This window comes from Fringilla coelebs, assembly GCF_963513975.1.
Source record: "Fringilla coelebs genome assembly, chromosome: 18".
Taxonomy (NCBI): Eukaryota; Metazoa; Chordata; class Aves; order Passeriformes; family Fringillidae; genus Fringilla; species Fringilla coelebs.
Window position 1 is genome coordinate 9,496,176 of NC_140044.1, and position 21,211 is coordinate 9,517,386.

Below are 21,211 nucleotides of genomic sequence, written 5' to 3' on the forward strand. Positions count from 1 at the left end.
CAGGACAGGAAATGAAACTGTCAAACTATTACAGACAGACATAAAAACGATCTGCTTCAAATACAACCACACACTGCTCTTAACTGTGCCCAGTGTGCACTGTGCTTCTCAGAATGCAATCAGGGGCTCTTCACACACCACAGATAAAATGTCACTGACGTACCAATCCAAGTCTCCCAGAAAACAATGCCTTCGATTTCTGCTAAAGTACCATTCAACCTCTTTTGAGAGCTACCAAAGATACAGCACAGCTTTTGCAGTAACACAGCAGCTTTTCTGAAATACAGAATGGATTTTGTGAAGATTTACATGCAATTTGATAAATCTAAGATAAACTTTTTCAAAGGATTAATTTACAGGCTTTTATCGAGTGCTTTAAAAATTCTTCATACAGGTAAAAACCATTGAAACCCAACCACTCTGTTCTTGTGTCCTGGAGAATTTTTCTTTAATATCTACTAGATTCATTGCTCTTTTTCACTTGTTTCTCACTGTCAAAGGAGAAACTTCAGTACAAACAGGCAGGTTTTTTATCCTTCAAACAATGGTCACCTAAAATCTCATTCTCACAGCAACTTACATTTACAGAACTGCAAGGGTGACAGCTGAATCAAAGCATTTAGGGAAGAAATGTTTAAATTTCAACTATTCCTATGAAGTTCTGCTACAAGTCTGCTGTTTTTACACAGCAAGTATCCAGGTACCCTGTACATGACTGAGCATGAATGGGATAGTGAAGATTCTGGAGCACTCCTAAAGGAGTGATCCCAACAGGATCACAGTCATGTTCATGTAGGTTAACTTCCCACAAAACTACCTCCAAAACCCAACCCCAAGATTCAGCACTATAATACATTCATTTTTAAGATGGCAGCTTAGAAAGGCAGGGTGCACTCAGTCTGCGAGAGTGAAGCCTTCCCTTGTGAAGGAACCTGAGGAGCAGAGCATTATTGTGTAATCTCTCCCCAAAAATGCCTTGAACAAACACCCTGCACATGCATGCACTCAGTCATGGTACCCTGTTTTGGGACCCCAGGATGCAGCAGATACTGTGCTCACAGGACACACAAGCACTTGACAGAGACATGAAAACAACTGGGAGCACTAGGCACAGTGCCTAGAAAACACGATACCTTTCCCAGAGGGATTTCAAGACAACATGGTAGGGAGGAAGGCAATACTTCAAGATAAGGCATGATTGCATGTCACCTCCTGAGCTACACCTCAAAACATCACAGCCATTCTACCTTCTTTCCACTGTTCTGGTATTTATTGTTTGCTAAGTCAGCTACAAGTTATGAGCCATAATTAGTTTCTCCAGTTAAAAACATGCTGACCATTTCCAACTCCTACACAAATGAAGTCAAAGCATTAATGAATTTGGTTGTTTAAAGACAGTGCTCACATTACTCCTTACAAAAGAATGTGCTCTGCTAAGATTTCAGGAGAATGGTTTTTCAAGCGAAGCAATGAACATTTGGACATGTGAGGCAGTCAGTTTTAGGGTGCATGATGATCAGGAAAATGAAAAATAGAAATCAAGGCAATATAGATGTGTGAACAAAGGCAAAGAACATGTCTGAAGCATTTCATCCTTGTTGTGAGAGCCAGCAAATGCAAGTTATTTGGCCTAGGGGTTTCTCCACATTGAAGACACATTATAGAACAGTAGGCTTGTGTAGCTTCTCATAAAATCACAGAAAATTCAAATCAGTGTGTGACCAATAAAACAAACCCACTTCTCTGCACAGACTCTCTCCTTTTCATGCTTCTTTTTAATAGAAATAATTGTTAATACAAACTTTTTTGTTCCTTTTTGGACAGTGCTATCACAGTTGCACAGCAATTACTTAGTACACTCACTTGCCCACAGCATAAACACTATCTGTCATTCACCAAGTGTCACACCAGAATCTTTCCTTCCAGGGACTCATTTTTCCAAGTTTTGGTGGCAATTTAGGCTCCATGACACTTGTGTGTCAGGACTTACAACAAGGAAAATTTCCCAGAGTAACACCCTAGCTGTGATGTATTTGCCCCCTGCTCCACCACACCAAATCATCACACAGACCTCCACATCCTGGTTCCTGCAGCTCACAGCTCAGGCTAGGGAGCAACTGGACCAAGGAATTCAGCAGCTCAAGGGCCATCAGATCAATGTGGGTAACCTGGCAAGTGACTGGCATCAAACACCTTCCCCATCCAGTGGCACAGTAGTTGCATAAATCACACTGGACAAAACAGCACACAATCCTTTGGGATCCATCTCACCCAGCAGCTTCCCAGTGCTGCCTCACACAGCTGGGATATTCAGCCACTGTGGTGGCAGGCAAGGACACCGCCATCATTCTGGGGAAACACCTTTCCAGAGACTTCTAATTAGGAGAAGGCTTAGTAGCCACAGGGGGGGTCTCACTATGCTAAAGCAGTGGGGGAAGAGAACTCTACATTTCTGACAAACCACTGGAACCGCACACAAAAGATTACGAACGAAACCCACCAATCTGCATGAAGGGGAGGCTGATGTAGTGTTCTACACCTTTAACAACTCTAACCTACAATAATCTTTTATACATTAGTATCAGCTCACATTTGCAAGATACAGAGCTTCAGCCACCCACATGGAAATGCAAGCAATGACAAAAATCGGGCTTAAAGCACCTACACTTGTAAAACCACACTCAAAATGTAGCAATTCCATACTCATTTATTATCAGAGTAATTCTTGTAAGACTGCACATTCAATGGTGTTTTAGCCTAGGAAGACTTCATCCACTTTTTCCTCACCTATTACTGTGCTTGGACTTTTCCCGGTCTTTTTCCTTGTCCTTCTTGTGCTCTTTGTGCCGGTGTTCTCGGTCTTTGTGTTTATCTTTGTGTTTGTGAGAATCTGTAAGCAGAGAGGCAAAACAAAAGAAATTATATTGGGAGAAAACTCCACACCTCCCTCGTGAACCTCTGCATTTTTCCCCACCGCATCCTAGTATTCCTGTGATTCAAAATTTGTAACAAAAACCTTGGTTTCAGAGGTCCTCAACGGATTCATTGTTCCTGTAGCACAAGTCAATTCATCTTGGCAACAGCTGCATTTCCATGGTCTTTAGTTCAACGACCTTTAAATGCTTTATAGACCCTGAAGAAATGCAATCCTTCCATTAACTAGGTACCTCTTGATATAGCATGTTCAACTTTATTTGGCAGATGGGCAGCCTGACTTCCTATGCCTCCAAGTATTCATTCTGAATACACAGAAAGGATATTGGAACAAAGTACAAAGCTGAGGTGTCAGGCCTGTTGAATCCCAAAATTTAATACTTCTACTTCCACAAGTATTTAATCTTGACAAAGCATCCTTCCCTTCTCCCTGCTGTGAATGAAAACCATTTTATTCTTATCCCCAACAGTATATAACATGACAGGCAGAAAGCAAGGAAAATGGGGAGTAATGGCAGAAAATGAAAAGAAAGGGTGAAAAGGAGCAAGAATTCTCTCCTCCTGCTTCTCTACTGCAGGACACATTTACCTCCCTTCGATAACAGCCCCACCAAGAAAATGCAACCTGACAGCTGTAATGAGCTGTGTTGGTGGTCACCCACCTACACAGGTCAGGGTGGGTCCCAATTATGTGACAGGTCAGAAATGGGAGTTGGCACTCAAGTGAATCTACAGGAACACAGTAATTTTATTGCTATCAGCTTCTACTCTGAGTGACATTTCCCATCCTCAGTGACAACTGTGCTGTACAATGAAGTCCTTTAAAGCACCAAGGAAATGAATTCAGCAGAGAAAAAGAGCAACACAGTTGAATTGCAAATAAACACATTTACAAGCATTTTTTTACAAGTATATTAAAAGGGAGATGAGGCTGAACTAGCACCTCAAAACCACCTCAAAAGGCCATTTACAGTGAAGATCAGTCTAATGGGAGAAATATATGCAATACCCAAAGACTCCCCCCAGGTTTTGTTTTGAACATGCTACTCAAAGTAACCAAAATTAATCAGGCTCTTCAAGAAACCTAAAATCTGTGCTGACTTTGGCAATTGTTTTTCAGATACCAGTGCTAGAATTTCCACCAGAGATCTTGGATGCAAGGTATTAATGCTTCATTAATTGTAAAAATGGTACCATGCCTCTAAAAAGACTCCTATCCCTGCACTAAGAATAGGAAACTGCAACAAAAGGATTTTGTGACTTTCACAGTCACATGGGAAATGCACTGCAGAGCCAGGAACAAGCCTCATCCTCCTGACTCCAAGTCTTTCGCCACAAATTCATTTTTCTCCTTAACTGACACCAGCTCTTAAAACCTCAAAACATTCAAACAGATTTAGAAGAAACATACCCACAGAACATGATTTTAACCTATTGCTTTCCATAACTTCAGTGCTTGCTTTCAGACACCTGCAGAAAGTCAACATCAACCAACACAGGAATAACTGACATTCAAGAGCCTCCAACCCCTTTCCTCCATCCCCCTGAACTCAGCAATGTTTCCCCAGTGTTCTGGTGTGCACAGTGCACATGTTTAAATCGCAGGGCTTAAGTTTTCCATATTTTGATATACACGTGGCAGGTTATGTGGAACATTTGGTGTTACAGCAGAAAGCACCCAAGAGTTTTCGAGTACCTAAAGAGCAAAATCTCTTTCGCAGCAGGCAGAGTCTGCAGGCATCTCTAGCAAACTGCGTGGGGACCAGACACCCACACGCTCGGAACTGCAGAGAAGCAATTTCTCTGAGCCCTTCTTCCCACCAGGACAACACACATTTCACCGGCAAAAATGTTTTCGCAGTGCGTTTCACACTTGTGATTCTTCAGTTCAGCCAGGAGCTGGAAGCTCTGGCTGTTTGCAAACTGCCTGGGGTTTATTCCACAGAGGGTTTACTCACTGATTCCCACAGCCCCGGCTGCAGCAAACAGCAGCTATTTACACTTGATGAATAGGTAAATTGCGAGAGAAACCAGCGTGATGCTGTACACAGAGCTATGTACAGTCACCGTACAGCACACATACAATCAATTTTTCCTATCAACCAATCAATGGAAAACGTGTGTGACTGTGCTCAGTGCTATTCTCTTTAGAACTAACAGCCACATAATGACTTGTCACCAAGAAAAGCAGGTAACAGAACAGTTTACCTTGATCACTGACTTGCAGCAGACTTGTGCTTTACAGATGAAATTATTATTTACTTTTGGAAAGCAGTTCCAGGGATATACCCTAGAACTGCTGGAGTTGGGTATCTGTTTCCTCAGCCCTTGGCTCTGCTTACAATGATTTGGTATTTTCAGACAATTAAAGCCTGGTACTGCTTTAATTGTCTGAAATTAAAAAAAGGGGAAAAAAAAAAAAAGAGCTTGACCAGTTAAACTAGCTCTGCTTGCTAGGATTTGTTGCCAGACAGCTTTCCTTTGCTGTCTACCAAGGGACTCCTAACAGGAAGGTCTTCCATGGAGCTATTCTGGCCCAAAGGCCACGGTGGCTGGGGAACAATGGGTCCTGTGCATGGTCTCAAACCAAAAGCACAAAGATGTCAAGCCAGAACTGCCTGGTGTCCTTCACAACGTACAACACTTTAAATGTAGTACTTCCATGGAGGTTAACCTCCCAGGCATATCACCTAAGGATTAAATTATTCTGGAATATTTGCTTAGTATTCAAACTCCATGGTGTTGGTTTCTGACACGATGCCATGAGGTAGGTTAAGAATGCAGACTTCAAAAGAGTTTATTCAATTGTCCTGAACTGACGTATGCATGTCCTCAGAAGGCATTAAAGCTCTTGGTCTTTCTTTTTTTGTTGAGGGTGGAGCTGGATGAAGTTCAGGAGACTGGGTCATTAAAAAAGCACAGGATTCCTTTTTTTCTTGTGTTCTACACAAAAATGCTTTGTTCCAGACTGGCTTTATCTAGGGGTCCATGCCAATGGTTATTTGATGGCTGACATGAAACAAGTTTAAGCCATTTCACTCTCATTTGTGTACCCGCTTGCCAGGAGCCAGGGCAGCATCACCTCTGACTGAACTACACAGGCAACAGATGACTGAGCTGGGAACGGGGCCACCTCACTGCAAGCCTCATCAGCACACAGGCAATCAACGGGAAGTGTTCCTGTCTGTAATGTATCTTCCTTGATATATTTAGCATATTGATTCCTAGAAGAATCTTCCAGCCTCCAGTAACTCTCCCAGCTTGCAGCTGATTAGTAGTTGACTAAGTCCAGCCTCACATCAGCTACGGAAAGAGCTCTGACATTATCACACATTCAGATTTGTTTCCTGCCTTATATGTCTTCTGGTAAGTATGTCTGATCTCTCTAACACTAAACAAGGAGATAAATACTATTCCTTCTCCAAGACCATTAGCAAAATCCACCATCTACTGCGAGCAAAGTTTAAACCCCCAAAAGCTTATGTGACATTTAAATATTTCTGAAGATGCAAAGTCTCTCTTCAGCACAAGGTTACAGCGGGGACAGGGGTTATGCTCACTGGGCAAGCATCCATTACCCCTGAGGCTTTCCCTTCAGTATCCTCTAACCCAAACAGAGCTTTGGCATCTCTTCTGTTCTAGAAAGCTTGATGTCTCTGGCACCGGATCTCTGTCTGTTAATGCTGAGCCTGGTATGTCTCCAAAGATTACCGCAGTCCCTGTACTATTCCTGCCATTCCCCTGTACCTCCAACAAATCACGAGCAGCTCTGCATTTTTGCAGGGTTGATTCATCTTTTAACTCTGTTAGATTACAAGGACGTTGGTTTAAGGATGGGAAATTCGAAGCACTTTTGGTCTGTGGCTCTGTGTTGTTCCCTGCTCCGCCTTCGCTCCAGCGCCGAGTCCCCGGGGGAAAGGCTGAGTCATAACCCTATTTGCAATACTTGTATATGTGTCTGCCTGGAACGGGGAAGTTTTACTCTTTATCCAGGAACAGAGCTGTAAAAGGTCAGGCATCTCCAACTGCAGCATGGCAAGAACAGGGATGAAGGCAAAGAAAGCCTCTTCCAGCAGGCAGTTGTCACCTGGAGAGGAAGAGTCCCAACAGATGGCAGAGGTGAGCGGTCCCCTTTCACAACAAGCACAACCCTTAGCTTAATTAGTCTGGTGACAAAACAATTATGTGGGACTGTGATGTTTTAATTCACAAGCCAAATTCATTTGTCACAAAAACACCTGTCTCTGCACACCTTCCAAAATACTACTTACATGTCACAATCAAGGGAAGTAGGGCTACTTCCTACATTAATATTGCAGCTTTGACAGCAACTTAACTAATAAAATACTGAAATCAGAGAGGGGTGTAAGCTCTTGAACGCCAAATCAGTACAGCTGTCAAGAGAATAGTGTTGGCACATGATACAGGATGCTACAGATGTCATTTCATCCCACTCCCACCCCCCACTTTTATTTCCCTTCCATCATTTTGCACTAGAATTTTTTTTTAAAGAACTGAGAAAAAGGTCTGAGCACAATCTGGTTCCTTCTAATGTTTCTCCAATTAAGTGAGGTAGCCAGCAAATTAACACCTGGTAACCCCAATTTCTGGTCAACAGTAGCTTTTCCAGATAAATATTAGCCTTTCAGATCTGATGTCTTTCTGTTCACCTTCTTCTAAGTTTTTGTGAGTGCAATTTGAATAGCTCATTAATACAGAGAGGTTTCTTTGTTCTTTAAAACGTCTTATTAGAGTCTAAGGACAAGGACTTTTTGTATTTTTCTTCTGGTTCCAGAAACACCCCAGTTTCTTTTCCTCTTGCTAGAAATACTTCTAATGCTGAATATGCTTGAGTTTATGCAATACTCAATACTCTCTACGCTGATGTCCAGGAAAGGTGATTTAAGCTATCTGGATTCTTGGAATCACAATCTGCGCCCAAAATCTGAGGACACAGCATGAAAAATCCATCCTGTTACCAACATTTTTAACCTCTTGTCATTCCAGTAACGCTTCTGCTTCAGATGAGTGGCTGAAATTTCTGCCCTGAGTTAAATCCAATTCCTCAGTGTTAGTTGTGTGTTACAGGAGAAGCAAATGAGCTTTCAAGGCTTTCAGGATCACTGCTGTGTACGAGAACAGGGCTCTCTCTTGTACTCAACTTGAAGCATGAGCAAGAAACCCTCTGGTTTGGCAGAGATGAAACCAGCAGGGTTTTTTCAGCCTCTCTGGAAAGGAGAAGAAAGTCTTTTTCAAGACTTCTCCAGTTCCACAGCTAAATTATGCAGCTGAAAGTGAGGTAACTCTAACACTGGATTAGGTTCAAAAGCTGGTCAAGTTCAAAAACTTCCTGTCACTGGAGAAATGGTCAGTCCCTTCTCAGCTGAAACACCACCTTCATGTAAGGCCATGTACTCCACAGTAGCCTCTTTACTAGTTAGCATGAATTCTTCTCACTGGTTGTGATGCAATAGTAAGCAAAGCTTAAAGTCTCTTTATTATTGCCTAAATGAAAGAATTTTACTGCTTTTTTCCTGCCCCCACAGGCTCTCCTTTTAAGCATTCATACAAAAATGCAGATTATCAGAAAAAAAACTTCTTACTTTCAAGGGATTTTTTTCCATTTATTTTCTCAAATCATATTACTTTTAAAGTTTTAACCTCTTGCATTTTGTGTATAAAGACTACTATTAAAATTACCACAGATTAGTTGATGAAATGATGCCAGAGAGGGTTATGAGTGTTCAAACATGTGAATGTAGTCCAAGGTGTCTAAAATATTATTCATGTTCCTGGCAAAGAACACATACTTTTGCCCTTGGCTTCTGACCAGAATGGTCTAGTGTTGCACTAACTTTTACAATACACAGATACCAGCCAGTAGAGAGTGTAACATTCAGTCATTATCCAAGATCTTTAACACAGATAGTGATGGGTTATAGTACATTACCTAAACAGGCAATGCAATCCCACGTGTAAAGGTCAGTCTCTGAGGTGCTGGTCAATTTATAAATCTTGCCCGAGAAAGCAAACATGGTGCAGAATTAAAAAATCCTATTTGCAAGCTCTGTGTGGCTCAGAAAAACCACCATATGACACACATGGCATGGTCTGAGGCACAGGGACCCTCACTCTTGAACAGGTTTTAACTCTGGACAAGTCATCTGACTTTACGTGTTTTGATTTAACCATTTAAAATCCACGTGCAATAATCCCACCTGAGTAATCTGGAAGAGGTCTAAACTTTTCTAAAATATTTGTATTCCAGTTAGAGGAAGTCACATTATGGTCATGATGTTCCAGTAATCAATTAAACAGCACTTCTGGAATTTATTTAAATGGATTGACACTGCTGCAGCCCAGGAAAAAGAGAAGCTCCTGGGCAGAAAACAGCTGCAGCTAGGTATGGGAGACAACACCTTTGCCAATAAAGCAAGGCAGACAAAGAAAACCAAAGTGTACATATGAAAGATACAGAAACTGGAAAACCTCTCTACACAGCTACACGTGTCAAGAGCAGAAAACCATACCCAGAAGGCATTGTTCAGAGAGATGATGGTATTATGGATGATATACTGGAGTAGAAAACCATAATCTAAAATAAACTTCCCAAGTGAAACTGGATATGTCACTTACTGGCCCTATTTACACAACTGCAGAATCCACATAAAACATTTACCCTGAGAAAGTATTGCAGGTCTGTTTGCTGTGCTGGTTTATTTCTGCAATAACTCACTGCAAAACATTTGGAATACTGAAATGAGAGTGACTGAAACACTGAAACCACCACTTGAGTCTCCCATAACCTAAGCCTGAAATTCAATAGCAGAAGTAGGATCTGGGTTTTCAGTCAAAAAAGGAAAGAAACTACAATGACAATGAAGCAAGACTGTCTGGCTTCCGCTTCCTCATTTCATAATGCCATACTTAATGGCAAAGATACCTATTCCAAAAGCAACCTGACACAAAACCATTTACCAGTGTTTATAAAGATACCTCCACAATCTACACCGCTAAAGAAATAGAAATCCTTAAACCCTCCTCAAAATCAAATTTAAATGAAATAAGTTACTGTGCTATCACAAGCTTATTTCACTTCAGGTGCCTCACTGGGTCAGGTACAGCAGTTGAGGGATGCTGACAATTCAACACCGCACTGTTTCCCTCCATAAACCAGATAAAATCTGAGTTTTATAGTATAGTATATTTACTGCAAAATAACTAAACTAACTGTGACTAAGCACAAGTAGAATACACAATGCAGCTCTATACTGCAGTCATTCATTTTCCAATCTTACAAAAAAATACAAGAAAGAAGTCGTGAAAACTCAAAAAGGGAGCCTGGAGAAGTACAGCAGAACAACCCAACAGGTTTTCCTTCCTAGGCCAGGAACTTTATTATGAAAAGTAAAACTCCTCCAGAGAGCATTCTTCCTTTTTCTAGGCCTCAAATGAAGGAATATAGCACAACTGAATAGACTGGAGTCTATTCATTTCCCAGACTATATTTACTCTGAGACAAAACCTGTTTTGAGCTGAGCCAGAATTGACCACACCACATTGTACCCAATTCTGACAAAAGCCTGAAAACTGAGTACTTTCGATAGAAACAGAGTAAAACCAATGACCTCACAACCCCTGTCCACACTTCAGCAGTTACTTGAGGCAAAGGATACTCCAGGGCCAGACAGATATGATGTCTTTTTCCTTAAAAGGACTGGTCTGGGAAACTTGGCTTCAGAACAAGACAGACCCCTTAGATACTGCATTCTTCATTAATCTTGTCATTTGAAGGCAGTATTCCTTGCTTTTGAATAGAGGGAAAAGAAGAAAACCAATGGAATGACTTGGTGATGAATCTTCACAGGAGAATAGAGACAGGTGGATAGAGAATTGTGTCCGGCCATTCTCAGTCCTTTAGAACAGCTCCACTAACTTCTCGAGAAGTTCCCCAAAGCTCCAGTTTTAGTATGCAAATAAGAATATTACACAGCTTGTTTAAAACATGAAGTTTGCAAAATGAAACCGATGCACCTTTTGCTCCACTGAAATCTCAGGACAACTTCAATCCAAGGAAGAGAGGTAAAGCAATGTGCCAGCACTGCTGACAGGGACATCACATGGCGGCCACAGGACAGAGCAGGCTGGTGTGTACACTTGTCCATACCCCAAACATTAAAACTTTATCAGGGAGACATTAAGGATGCCAGAAAAAAACCTGACTGATCGCTCCTACCCTGTGTGACTGGAGCCTCTGGGAGATGAAGTTAACCTGAAGCAAATGTCACTGCTGGCATTTCATCAATCTCACCCAGACTGCAGAGGCTTGGGAGGCAAAGCAAGATGTGTTTTAAGAGCCTCTTCAGAAAGAGGACACACACTCTTAGTGCACATGTTTTGAGCCCTTCTTCAAATTTTTTTTCAGTCACACCGGATTAATTGCTAATTTTCTGTGCACCTCACTCTTTCACCTGCTGGGGAAGTAGCTAATACTCTGTGGGTAATTAATGCTAAAGTAATTGAGATAGCTGTGTGGCATACAGGGATGCTGACCTTAAGAAACTGCTACACTACAGGCATCCTGCAACAAAACAACTAATGGTGTAGACAGAAGCAGCAAGTTTAATGACTTGTCAGCACCTTTTAATGGCCCCTTCCCGAAGAGGTGGCACGTTCACATATGCCCATTCCACAGCAGATCTTAGTTGTTGTAACAAATGCATAAAATCACTGCAAGTAAAATTGCAGTAGACAATATCACACAAAGAACAAGTCCAAGGAAGCCTTATAAAGCATGAAAATACATGTTTGATCAGTACAGAAAGGCTAAATTAATAGCTGCTTCTTACACATGCCAAAGGGCTCCCGACCGAGAGGCAACAATGAAGTTTCAATCCACTATTTGCATTCAAAACCAAAAAAGTTCCAAGTGAACAGAAACATGTGTTTCCAGGGATTCCCAAGATGTAAAACATTCTCCTGTAATTGTATATATAAGAGTCAGAGACTGAAACCCATTAGTATGTTTCCACTAACAAAGCAGAATAAAACAGAACAGCAAATTAAAACTTCAGGGAATGACCGGCGTCAGTGAACAGCTTAAAATGCTGCTGTGCTGGCATGAACAGAGTAGAGTCCAGAGCAGTCTCCCAAGGAACCAAGAGCAAACCCATTCTTGCCCCCAGTGATATTTATTCTTATAAGGCTACACTCTTATGAGTGGAAGTACTTATTTTCCATTGCCTCCTCCATTCAGAACCGGAGTTCCTTGCCTTCCCTTACTGGGGTAGAAATGGTTTCAGCAATTTTTTCCTACTGCTTTATGAGTCTACAACCACATGAATAAACAAAGTTCTGCACTGCATGTCCATCTTTTAAAAAGAAGCAAAATTAAGATACACTTTTGCCTCAAAATTTAACAGCCATAGCCCACACTCCTGCACATCAGGAGGCTGGGATGAGGCAGAGAGTGAGATCTAAAGAGCACAAGCAGATCAAGGGGAAACAAGTTTAATCAGTTACCTCTGAGGTTTCAAAAGCCTTATACATATTGTAGATCCATCTGCATCCCCATTTGCTAATACTCAAATATACAAGACTGGAATCCTGAAGGACTTACAGGTACATGAAGTGACTGTGGCTGAGCACAAACAGCTGTTACAAATCGACAGGAGGGGGAAAAAAAGCAGTTGATAAAAGCAGGTTCCTTGGGGATTTCAGGTCCACTAATACTGAACACTTTTACTACACCATCTAATCTCAGGCTTCTCCAAATTCTCCCCTGCTTCTTCCCTATTGCGCAAAACACAGTTAACCGCCATGGCAGGACAGACGGACTTGCCAGGAAAGCCTGGACAACTGTTCACAAACCAGTCTGGCATCCAGGGGTGTAAAACTAGCTTAAAATTATGAAAGAAGGTAAAATTTCAGGGCATTTAAATAGATAATGCAAGGGGGACTAATCCTATTTTCACAGTCAGAAAGAAACCAACCTTTAGCACAGATCCAGAGCTTAGCGCACAAACTGTCACGCGGTGCTGTCACACAAAATCTTTTCTCGGGAAGAGACAAAGGGAGGGATGTACCCACCACACCGAGGGATGTGTGTGTGGAGACAAAGAGAACTGCCAGGGTCACCCACGAGTGGCTGAGGAGAAAGAAGCAGGGGCACACGCCTCTGGAGAGCCAGGGCAGAAGGTGAGCAAACAGGACAATCCCAACATTTACAGCCCTGTTTAGACTTCGGAGCTATCAGGGACTGCAGGAGATAACCTATCCCTTACTTCATTATTATCTAAAGCAAACCCCTTTTTTCATTAACCCTTATTTTTCTGGTTTGCAGGAATCTTTTCCTTTAAGAGCTCTTGACAAACCATTTTGGCTGCAGAATTTTGGGGATAACACATTCATCAGTCCCTTCTGAGGAGGGATGTGCAAGCCAGGTGGACTGAAACACCAAGTGCACATACACCAGAGGCACTTTAACTCTTTGGTTGCTTCCAAGCTGAAAGAACCTGAGCCAGTGCTCAGCTGCAGCACAGCGTGCAGTGACATTGCTGCTGCCTCATTGCAGACACAGGTAGGTGAGAGCTGGATCACCTTTGGGAGAATTTTGGCAAAGAACGGCCCCAGAAACAGCTCTAAGAGCTACTTCAACAGACTGGGTCAAGAGCAAAGAGAATCTTTTGGTGCAATCTGTCACAACTTCACACTGCAGACAAGAGAACTTCGTGTTCTGAACACCATCCGCACACTGAGTCAGTGCCCCCAGCACAAGCTCCTTCCGCCTCCAAATGCTCTTTACACCATCATTAGCCTGGAAAGGTGCAAACAGCACGATTTGTGATGCAAAGCCAACAGCTGATTACTGCATGCAAACTTACAAGGTGAACCAGGAGAAAACAGGTGCAAACAACAACAGATCCTTACTATTTAAAAAATATGGTTGATATTATTTTGGGGTGAAGTTTAAAAACTGTAGTAGATTACAAGAAAACTGCTGTGTTGTCAGGAGTAATCACCCTGCAATGATGTCACCTAGAAAAACGTTTGCTCTTGCTGGCTGTGTAAATCACTCACTGCTGTACTTGGATTCATGGAAAATAAGTTTTTTGTAAAGACTTCCTGAAATCCTGACACCTCCTTAGCACAAGAGTGATGTCCCAAGAGCAGCCCACACAGAGCTCACACAGACCAACACCACACAAGGACAGGGCTGGTGTGTTTAACTGTCCTGGGTTTAATCCAGAACAAGGGCTCCCCCAAGGAAAAATTTAACAAATCAAGGGGGAAAAAGAAAAAAGCAGTTGCATTGACCTGCCTCTCCTGCAGCAGTGGATGGCCAGCCTGTGTCAGCAGCCAGGATCACACAGTTTATATACATGGGAGTGGTACATGCTCAGCGTCCTCAGGGAGAGGCTCTAATGGCATTTGCTCAAAGCCTTTTATTAACCATGCCTTGACAACTCCGCGTGGCTTTGGCCAGTGCTGGGCTCCTGCTTGCTGTAGGGAGGAAAGACTAAAGAGGCAGCACCCTTGGGAACAAGCCTCTGCAATGCTTGGTTTGAGAGCGTAAACTGAATACACTAGACAAAAAAAATGGCTGGTAGAAGCTTTAAATCACCTCTACCAAGCTATACCACTGCTTTATGCACTGGAGTCAGATTATTCTCCTGCTTGTTTGGTATCATTCCCATTAAGCTGAACTGATGGGGTAGCACAGCCAAAGTCTTAGAATAAGTTTGTTTCAGAAGACTGGGAACTTATTTTTAATATACTTGAACTGGTTCCTCACTGTAGGAGGAACTCCCACAATGATCCCAGACAGGATTTTTTTGGTTGTTTTTTTTTTCCTTGTATCTACAGTGAGTCCTTTAAAGTGTAGGGCTGCAATGGATGGATACAGCCCGATTTCACCTCTGTCCCCATTGTGGGTGAGTTAATTGATCACTCACCCACAAGAGGCCAATTCCAGCAGTGTCTAGAAGCATTTTATCAGAATCAGCCTTGCCACAAGTCCCATTCTCAAGTCAAGGGAGGGAATGCAATTCCCCTGCCTTAAGGGGATTTTACCACAATTAGCATACAAGAAGAAATCTGATTCCAGCTAAAACACACAAGAAAGTAAACACAAGGTAAATGTTTAATGACAGTTGAGATTTCTGCACTTCTGTACTCCTGAGTCTTCTGAAGGAAGGGAAAGAGGATGCAGAAAGAAGGATCAGCAGAGCAGTGTAGAACATGGTAGCTTTAAAGTAAGACTATGACTGCAGTATTTTAATAAGTAGCTGCACTAAATTCCACTGGAAGTCTTCAATTAACAATATGCTACTTTAAGTCACTGATTTTAATCTCTTCATGCAGCTGTAATCTGTTTATTATGTTAAATCCAGGCCAAATCTCACCAGTTGACAACTGTTACATCACACCACTACAAATACCTGAATATAAAGCATAACCTATTGACACAGGATAAAAGGCTGTGGCTACATTATTATGCATGGTACACTCCTAGCTTCTTCAATTAAAAACCCCCACACAATGTATTATCAGTTTGGTGAGGGTTTTTTTGTTGTGTTTTGTTTTCTTTTTTTAAAATTTTTTAAAAACGAATAGCTGGCATCTCTTCATGGAACACACAGCCAACATTTTCAGATTCCACCCCATGAAAAACTCAAATCTGCCTTGAATAAGACATGAAGGGGAGGAAATGTTTATGCAATTTGTTTCCCATCTAAAAGAAAGCAAGCATAGTCCTCAAAAACTGAACCGAATCAATTCTGGTTACCTTGTGCCTCAATTTTAAGAGCAGTCCTTTCTTTGCCTACACAGAAATAACAAGTTGTGGAAACAGCTTTTTGTTTTGAGCTTTCAAATGCCCTCCACTACCACAGTCACTAAATGAGCTGTTTAAACCAAAGGAAATAGGCTGCAGGTGCAGAGTGTCATCAAAAGTTCATTTATCACTACACTTCAAACTCCAAGTGCTTAGCTAAAGGCTCCCATCATATCAGAGCTTCTGCTCTACAGCTACTGAAACATAATCACATTCTCTACTTTCCAGTTTTCTGAACATGGAACCTGATATTTTTAAAAGGTTGACTGGTGAGAGGGGTAGAAACACGCTTGAAAAACTATGAGCACTACAGAAGCGACCATAAAGATTCAAGGCTCTGTTATTTCTCTTTATAAGTGAGAAACCCAAGTTATAAATCTTATTTTCAGGGGTATTCCAATGCATCAGGAAATATTTATTTCCACTTGATTATTTTACAGCAGAAATAGGCAAAGGAAACAAGATGAACATCTAAGACTATTTACAGTCTCATAATTTATTCCTGAATGATTCAGCTGTAATGCTATGAAATATTTTGAAATTTCTTGGCTGCCAGTTTTATATATGTTGAGACAATTTTTTAAAGTTATGATAATTCTTACTAGAGTCAAAATTAAATCAATACATCTATTAAAATTTATCAATTTTACATGAATGACTAATACCAGCATGGAAGCTGCAGCCACTCCAGCTGATTTAGCAGTTTGCTCTCACACAAAGAGCCCAGAGCAGCAGCTGCACCATTCCCTCCTGTCCTGATCTCCCAAATATTTCAAGCCTGTGCTAGACAAAACCACATGTGGGAGTGAGAGCACCATCCAGGTACCCAGCAGAGAGCCAGGCTCACTCACCTCTGAGCAAGTTCAGCTTTACCCAGGAGTGCACAGCAGCACCAGCAGTTTCTGAAACTGCAATACCCAAATACATTTAATCTGTTTGAGTTTCCAAGCAATTCAGCGACATTATTCTGCAAGTTTTAAAGTGTACCACATTATTTTTGAACTAGCAATTATCTTATTTCCTGTACTCCAGTCTCCAGCAGACCAGGGAAAATTTGCTCATTTTCCTGTGGTCACAACTGCGACCTGTGATCACCTTTTACTTGATCCTCTCAGATGTAAAAAGGCTCTGACTGTGAAAGCCTGGAGCCTTCTGCTTTCATTAATGGGCTGTGTAATACTAAACAGGGCCCATAAATGGGGAAAGCTGCATGACAAGTAGCCCTAATACCAGAAGAAAGAATAATTGTGAATAACCTATTCTGAAAATTAGCAAACAACATGAGATACTTAATTTCACAGGCCACTTTCAAAACTAAGCAGCTGCTCCAACAGACACTTCTGAAGAAAAAGGTCTAATAAAATTGAGAATTAAGTAACAGCTTGTAACAGGAATACTTTTCTTCTCCTGATGTTGTACTAAATACCCCAAATTTGTTGGATACAATGTAAGTTCAACCTGGTTTCCTAAGTACATGTTTGTGCCCCTATGAGGTAAAGCAGTGCAGTAGTCTCTGCTCAAGGAAGGATCTATGACCAGAGAAACAGTTCAGCATTAGGTTTTCACAAGAGACTTTGGAGTATGAGTTATTTGAGATCAAAACATAAATCAAGACACTTTCTGTCACTGTGACAAGTAGTGGAATCCCGTTGCACTTCACAGTAAGACAGCTACCCTGATAGAGAAACTGCAATTTTCTTTTTAAGTAAAAGCCATAAGAACAGACAAGTAAAACAAGGAGGTAATACCAAGCATGATATGCTAAAAAAAACAAACAAAAAAACCCATCTAACTTTGTTACTATGAAAAGTCTACAGTTAAGGTCATGCCCAGCATTTGTTCCATAACAGAGTGTTTTACAAACTACGTGCACATCTGATGTACAAGGGTAATTCTGGGTGGATTAAGTGCAAGGGAAAACTGCAGTGACCTACAGGGAAGAAACATCTTCTGACTCTTGGTGTTCAAAGATGCCTGACAACCTAAGTCTGAGCCTTTTTGAAGTACCAATCTCCCCAGGTAATTTGATCTGAACCCATTCAGATGACAGCATCTGGGAAATCACATACCTGTAGTTAGCAAAGTGCTGAACACACCACCTAGTATTATATACACACTGTAAGAATACCTGGCAGTGATGGGGAAGAGACAGGAAAGATTTAAGAAAGAGCCTGAGCTTACAGAATGAGGAACCAAACAAGTGTCCCTGACACTTGCTGACCAAGTAACACCACCTTCAGACCTGGATATAACAGATCTGTCACCAACCTAGAAATGACAAATCTGCATTAATTCTTGAACCTTCAAACACTTCACAGATGCCTAGAAGAAAGCCCTTCTGAACACTATATCTTTCCTGAACTGAAAACCAGTTGAAAACTTGTCTGGCCTCTGGAGCTACTATGATACTTGTTTGTAGTCCACATACTACAATAATTTTTAAGTACTTTTCTTAGTACTGGGAAAAAACAAAGTCAGGCCATGTTTGACTCTGCTTACCTATGGAGCTAATTGCCAAATTCTAATTCCAAAGCTCTGCAGACATTAAAATGTTATCACACACAAAAAGGCAATATAAAGATTTATCTTAGAAAAGAAAAATCACACACTAACAAATTCCCTTTGGAATTCAAGTTTTCTTACTCCGGATTAGAATCTGACCATGAGGCTCCTGTGCTAGGGTGAATGGATGGGGTATTTACAAAAAGGGAGAAAAAACACAAAAACTTAAATTAAAACCAAAGTAATTCTGCCCTTAATAAATGAGGCTCACATCTGTTTTGAGCACTGTTTCATGCTATTGTGAAATACAGCTACAGGGGACTTATTTCACAAAACAATGCTCCACAGCTCATCCCCTACAAAGGAAACCATTCAAAAATACACCCTAACTTCAGCAGACAAAGACTTAGCAAAGCTCTGATCCCTCAGAAACGTGGCTGTGGTGTCAGCATCGTTTCACATTCTCACCAAGCACACTGAGCAGCCATGGGCACAGCTCAAGCACAGATTGGCTCCTGGGAGATCCAGTGCCCCTGCTGAACTCTATTCCTGCTGTCAGCAGCCGTGTACCCAGCTTGCTGAAGTGCATGCAGACCAGGTTCAGCTGGTGTGCAAAGACAACACTGGCAGCTTTGAAGAAAAATCTATCAGATTCCTGAAATAAGCAAATATTGCCCAGGATGAGTGCTGCAGGAGAGGCCCACTCATGAACACAGGGAAGGAGAATTTTAACTCAGGCTATGGTTCAAATGTAAATTCATGTTTTGACAGTGATGCGGAGCAAAACCATAAACTGACGATTATGCATCAGTGGACAGAAGTCACAACAACAGGGCAGGACAGGAAGGAAGGGGGAAATGTGTTAGACAGAAAGCAGTGCTTCCAGAACAACAGCTTTACACCTTCACTTCTGAAACAAGAAAATTATGCACTTGCCAGTTCAACTGCTTCTGCCTTTTGCCCAGGATTCAATTTAAGAATTAAATTACTGGTATTGCCAGCTGCAGCCTCCATCTACTGCAAGACAAGCTATAGACTGGGGCAAATAAAACTACACTGTGCTGGGCTCTCCCAAGACCTCATGCTGACAACTAAAGCTGCCAAGCACAGAGCATCAAGGGCCAAGCTGTACTTTTTATATCTCTACGATTACAACAGCCTAAAACCCAGGAAGCAGCTTCCTTTAGGCACAGGTGATGCTGAATAAGCCCACTGGATGATAAAAGAAAGACACTGTTTATGACAGCTACCAAAATCCAGAGAGCAGCATATTTTAAATTAGAAGACTCTATCTACTCACAAAAACAGGTATTTCAAGGACAGCCTGCTTATGCTCCCTAATGAAGTGCAGGTGACATACGCAGCTATGATGACATGACTCAGACAAGATGACGGCTCCTGAGACAGTCTTCCAGGTTTTGGAGTAGGAAGAAGGCAGGAGGATAGGAGATTGCAAAAGTGTAAAAGGCTCTTGAAACATGCCAATGTTTTCCGCATTCACGTCCAAAGGTATCCTGGACAGCTGGAGAGATGTCCCATCTGATGGAGCAAGACGAAGTAACCCAAACACCCACACACTTCTAGGATGACAACTTGTGAGCATCAGAGTTAACAGCATTGACATTCAGACTCTGATTTGTGCCAGTGCTTGCTTACTGCAAAGATGGATGGAGATGACACCTACAGAGGGATTGGGCAACGCTGCAGAAGTTAGTCAAGGTCACTGTTGTTATGAGTTCATCTCACTCATCTTGCACGGCATTTCTGTCCACATGAACTGATTGCCCCTGGGTGTCTGGCCACTCACGCTGTGCACAGGAACACCACCCACACCTCACTTTTTCTACTGCAGAAAGGACTCAAAGACTTTTGCTCTGTATCCCTGAGGTGCTCTGCAAACCACACTGCAAGAAGCTCATCTTCAGCCAAAACCCATGCTAAACCCCGAGTGTTGAGGGGAAACACCAGCAAGAAAAGTTAACTCTGATCCACACATCAAAGGGTTTGCTGTGCACAAGCAGCATTACCACAGATACAGCACATTTTAACAGCCTCAATGACATTCCCGGTCCTCCAAAGCAAAGCAGGCTGCCTTTTATTCCCCATCTGGTGGTCATTAACTCTAGAGAACAAACCTCAGAGTACGTCACTAGCTCTCCTTCATCCCTCCATTTTGTACACGCTGCTTGTGTTGCAATGAATCATTCCCTTCACATGGATCTCCCAAGAGTTCCAGCTTCCCGTTTCCCAAAAGGCTGGATTAAACTGGAGAGTGCTCGTCTGACTTGTAAGGTGCCTTCCTAAGGCAAGTTTAAACCAGTACCTGCCCATCCCAGCTATTTTATCTTTCCAAAAACTGATCTTACTCACACACTCACCAGCATTCACAAACTGGGAGAAGACATAATTTGCTCTTCCTATTGCTCCAGGCCCACTTAGGAGACACTCATAGCAAGGTGGCTGTATGGTGCAAGAGACTGATGTACCTGATACCAGAACCCTGCACACCAACCAGGAAGACACTGTCTCCCTATTGCAAATCCAGTGATTTCACTAATTGCAGAACATTCCACACAACATTTCTAATTTGTACTGTATCATAAGTATTTGTAAAATAATAAAGCAGCACAGAAAAAAATGCCCACCTTAGCTCCTGAGATGAGATTCATATATAGCAATATGTTAAAACTGCAGAAGCTCCTTTTTTTTTTTACTATGTGCTGCCCTTTGACAAGCACCTCAGTCTTAAGCTGGAGAAGGAATTAAAAGTCAGGAGCAAGTGTCCAAGATGGAACTGAATCTCCATCCTAGCCAGACAGCTTTACATCTATTTCTGTGCTGGAAAAAAAATCACTCCACTATGTTCTGGTTTCTCCAGCTCTGAGAAGAGCATAGTACTCCCTCTTTCCCCATTGTGTTGCCTATTTAAACAATATGGCC

General features: G+C 41.8%; 1 protein-coding gene across 4 annotated transcripts in view; it reads right to left on the reverse strand.

Annotated features, from left to right (window-relative positions):
* The window catches only part of TOP1 (DNA topoisomerase I), a 65,616-nt gene that overhangs the window by 33,818 nt on the left and 10,587 nt on the right, over positions 1-21,211 (reverse strand). For all 4 annotated transcript variants that reach the window (XM_084218103.1, XM_084218104.1, XM_084218106.1 and 1 more), the window contains one exon: positions 2,788-2,890. In XM_084218103.1, coding sequence (XP_084074229.1) covers positions 2,788-2,890 — 103 coding nt within the window. The remainder of the gene's footprint in view (positions 1-2,787; positions 2,891-21,211) is intronic.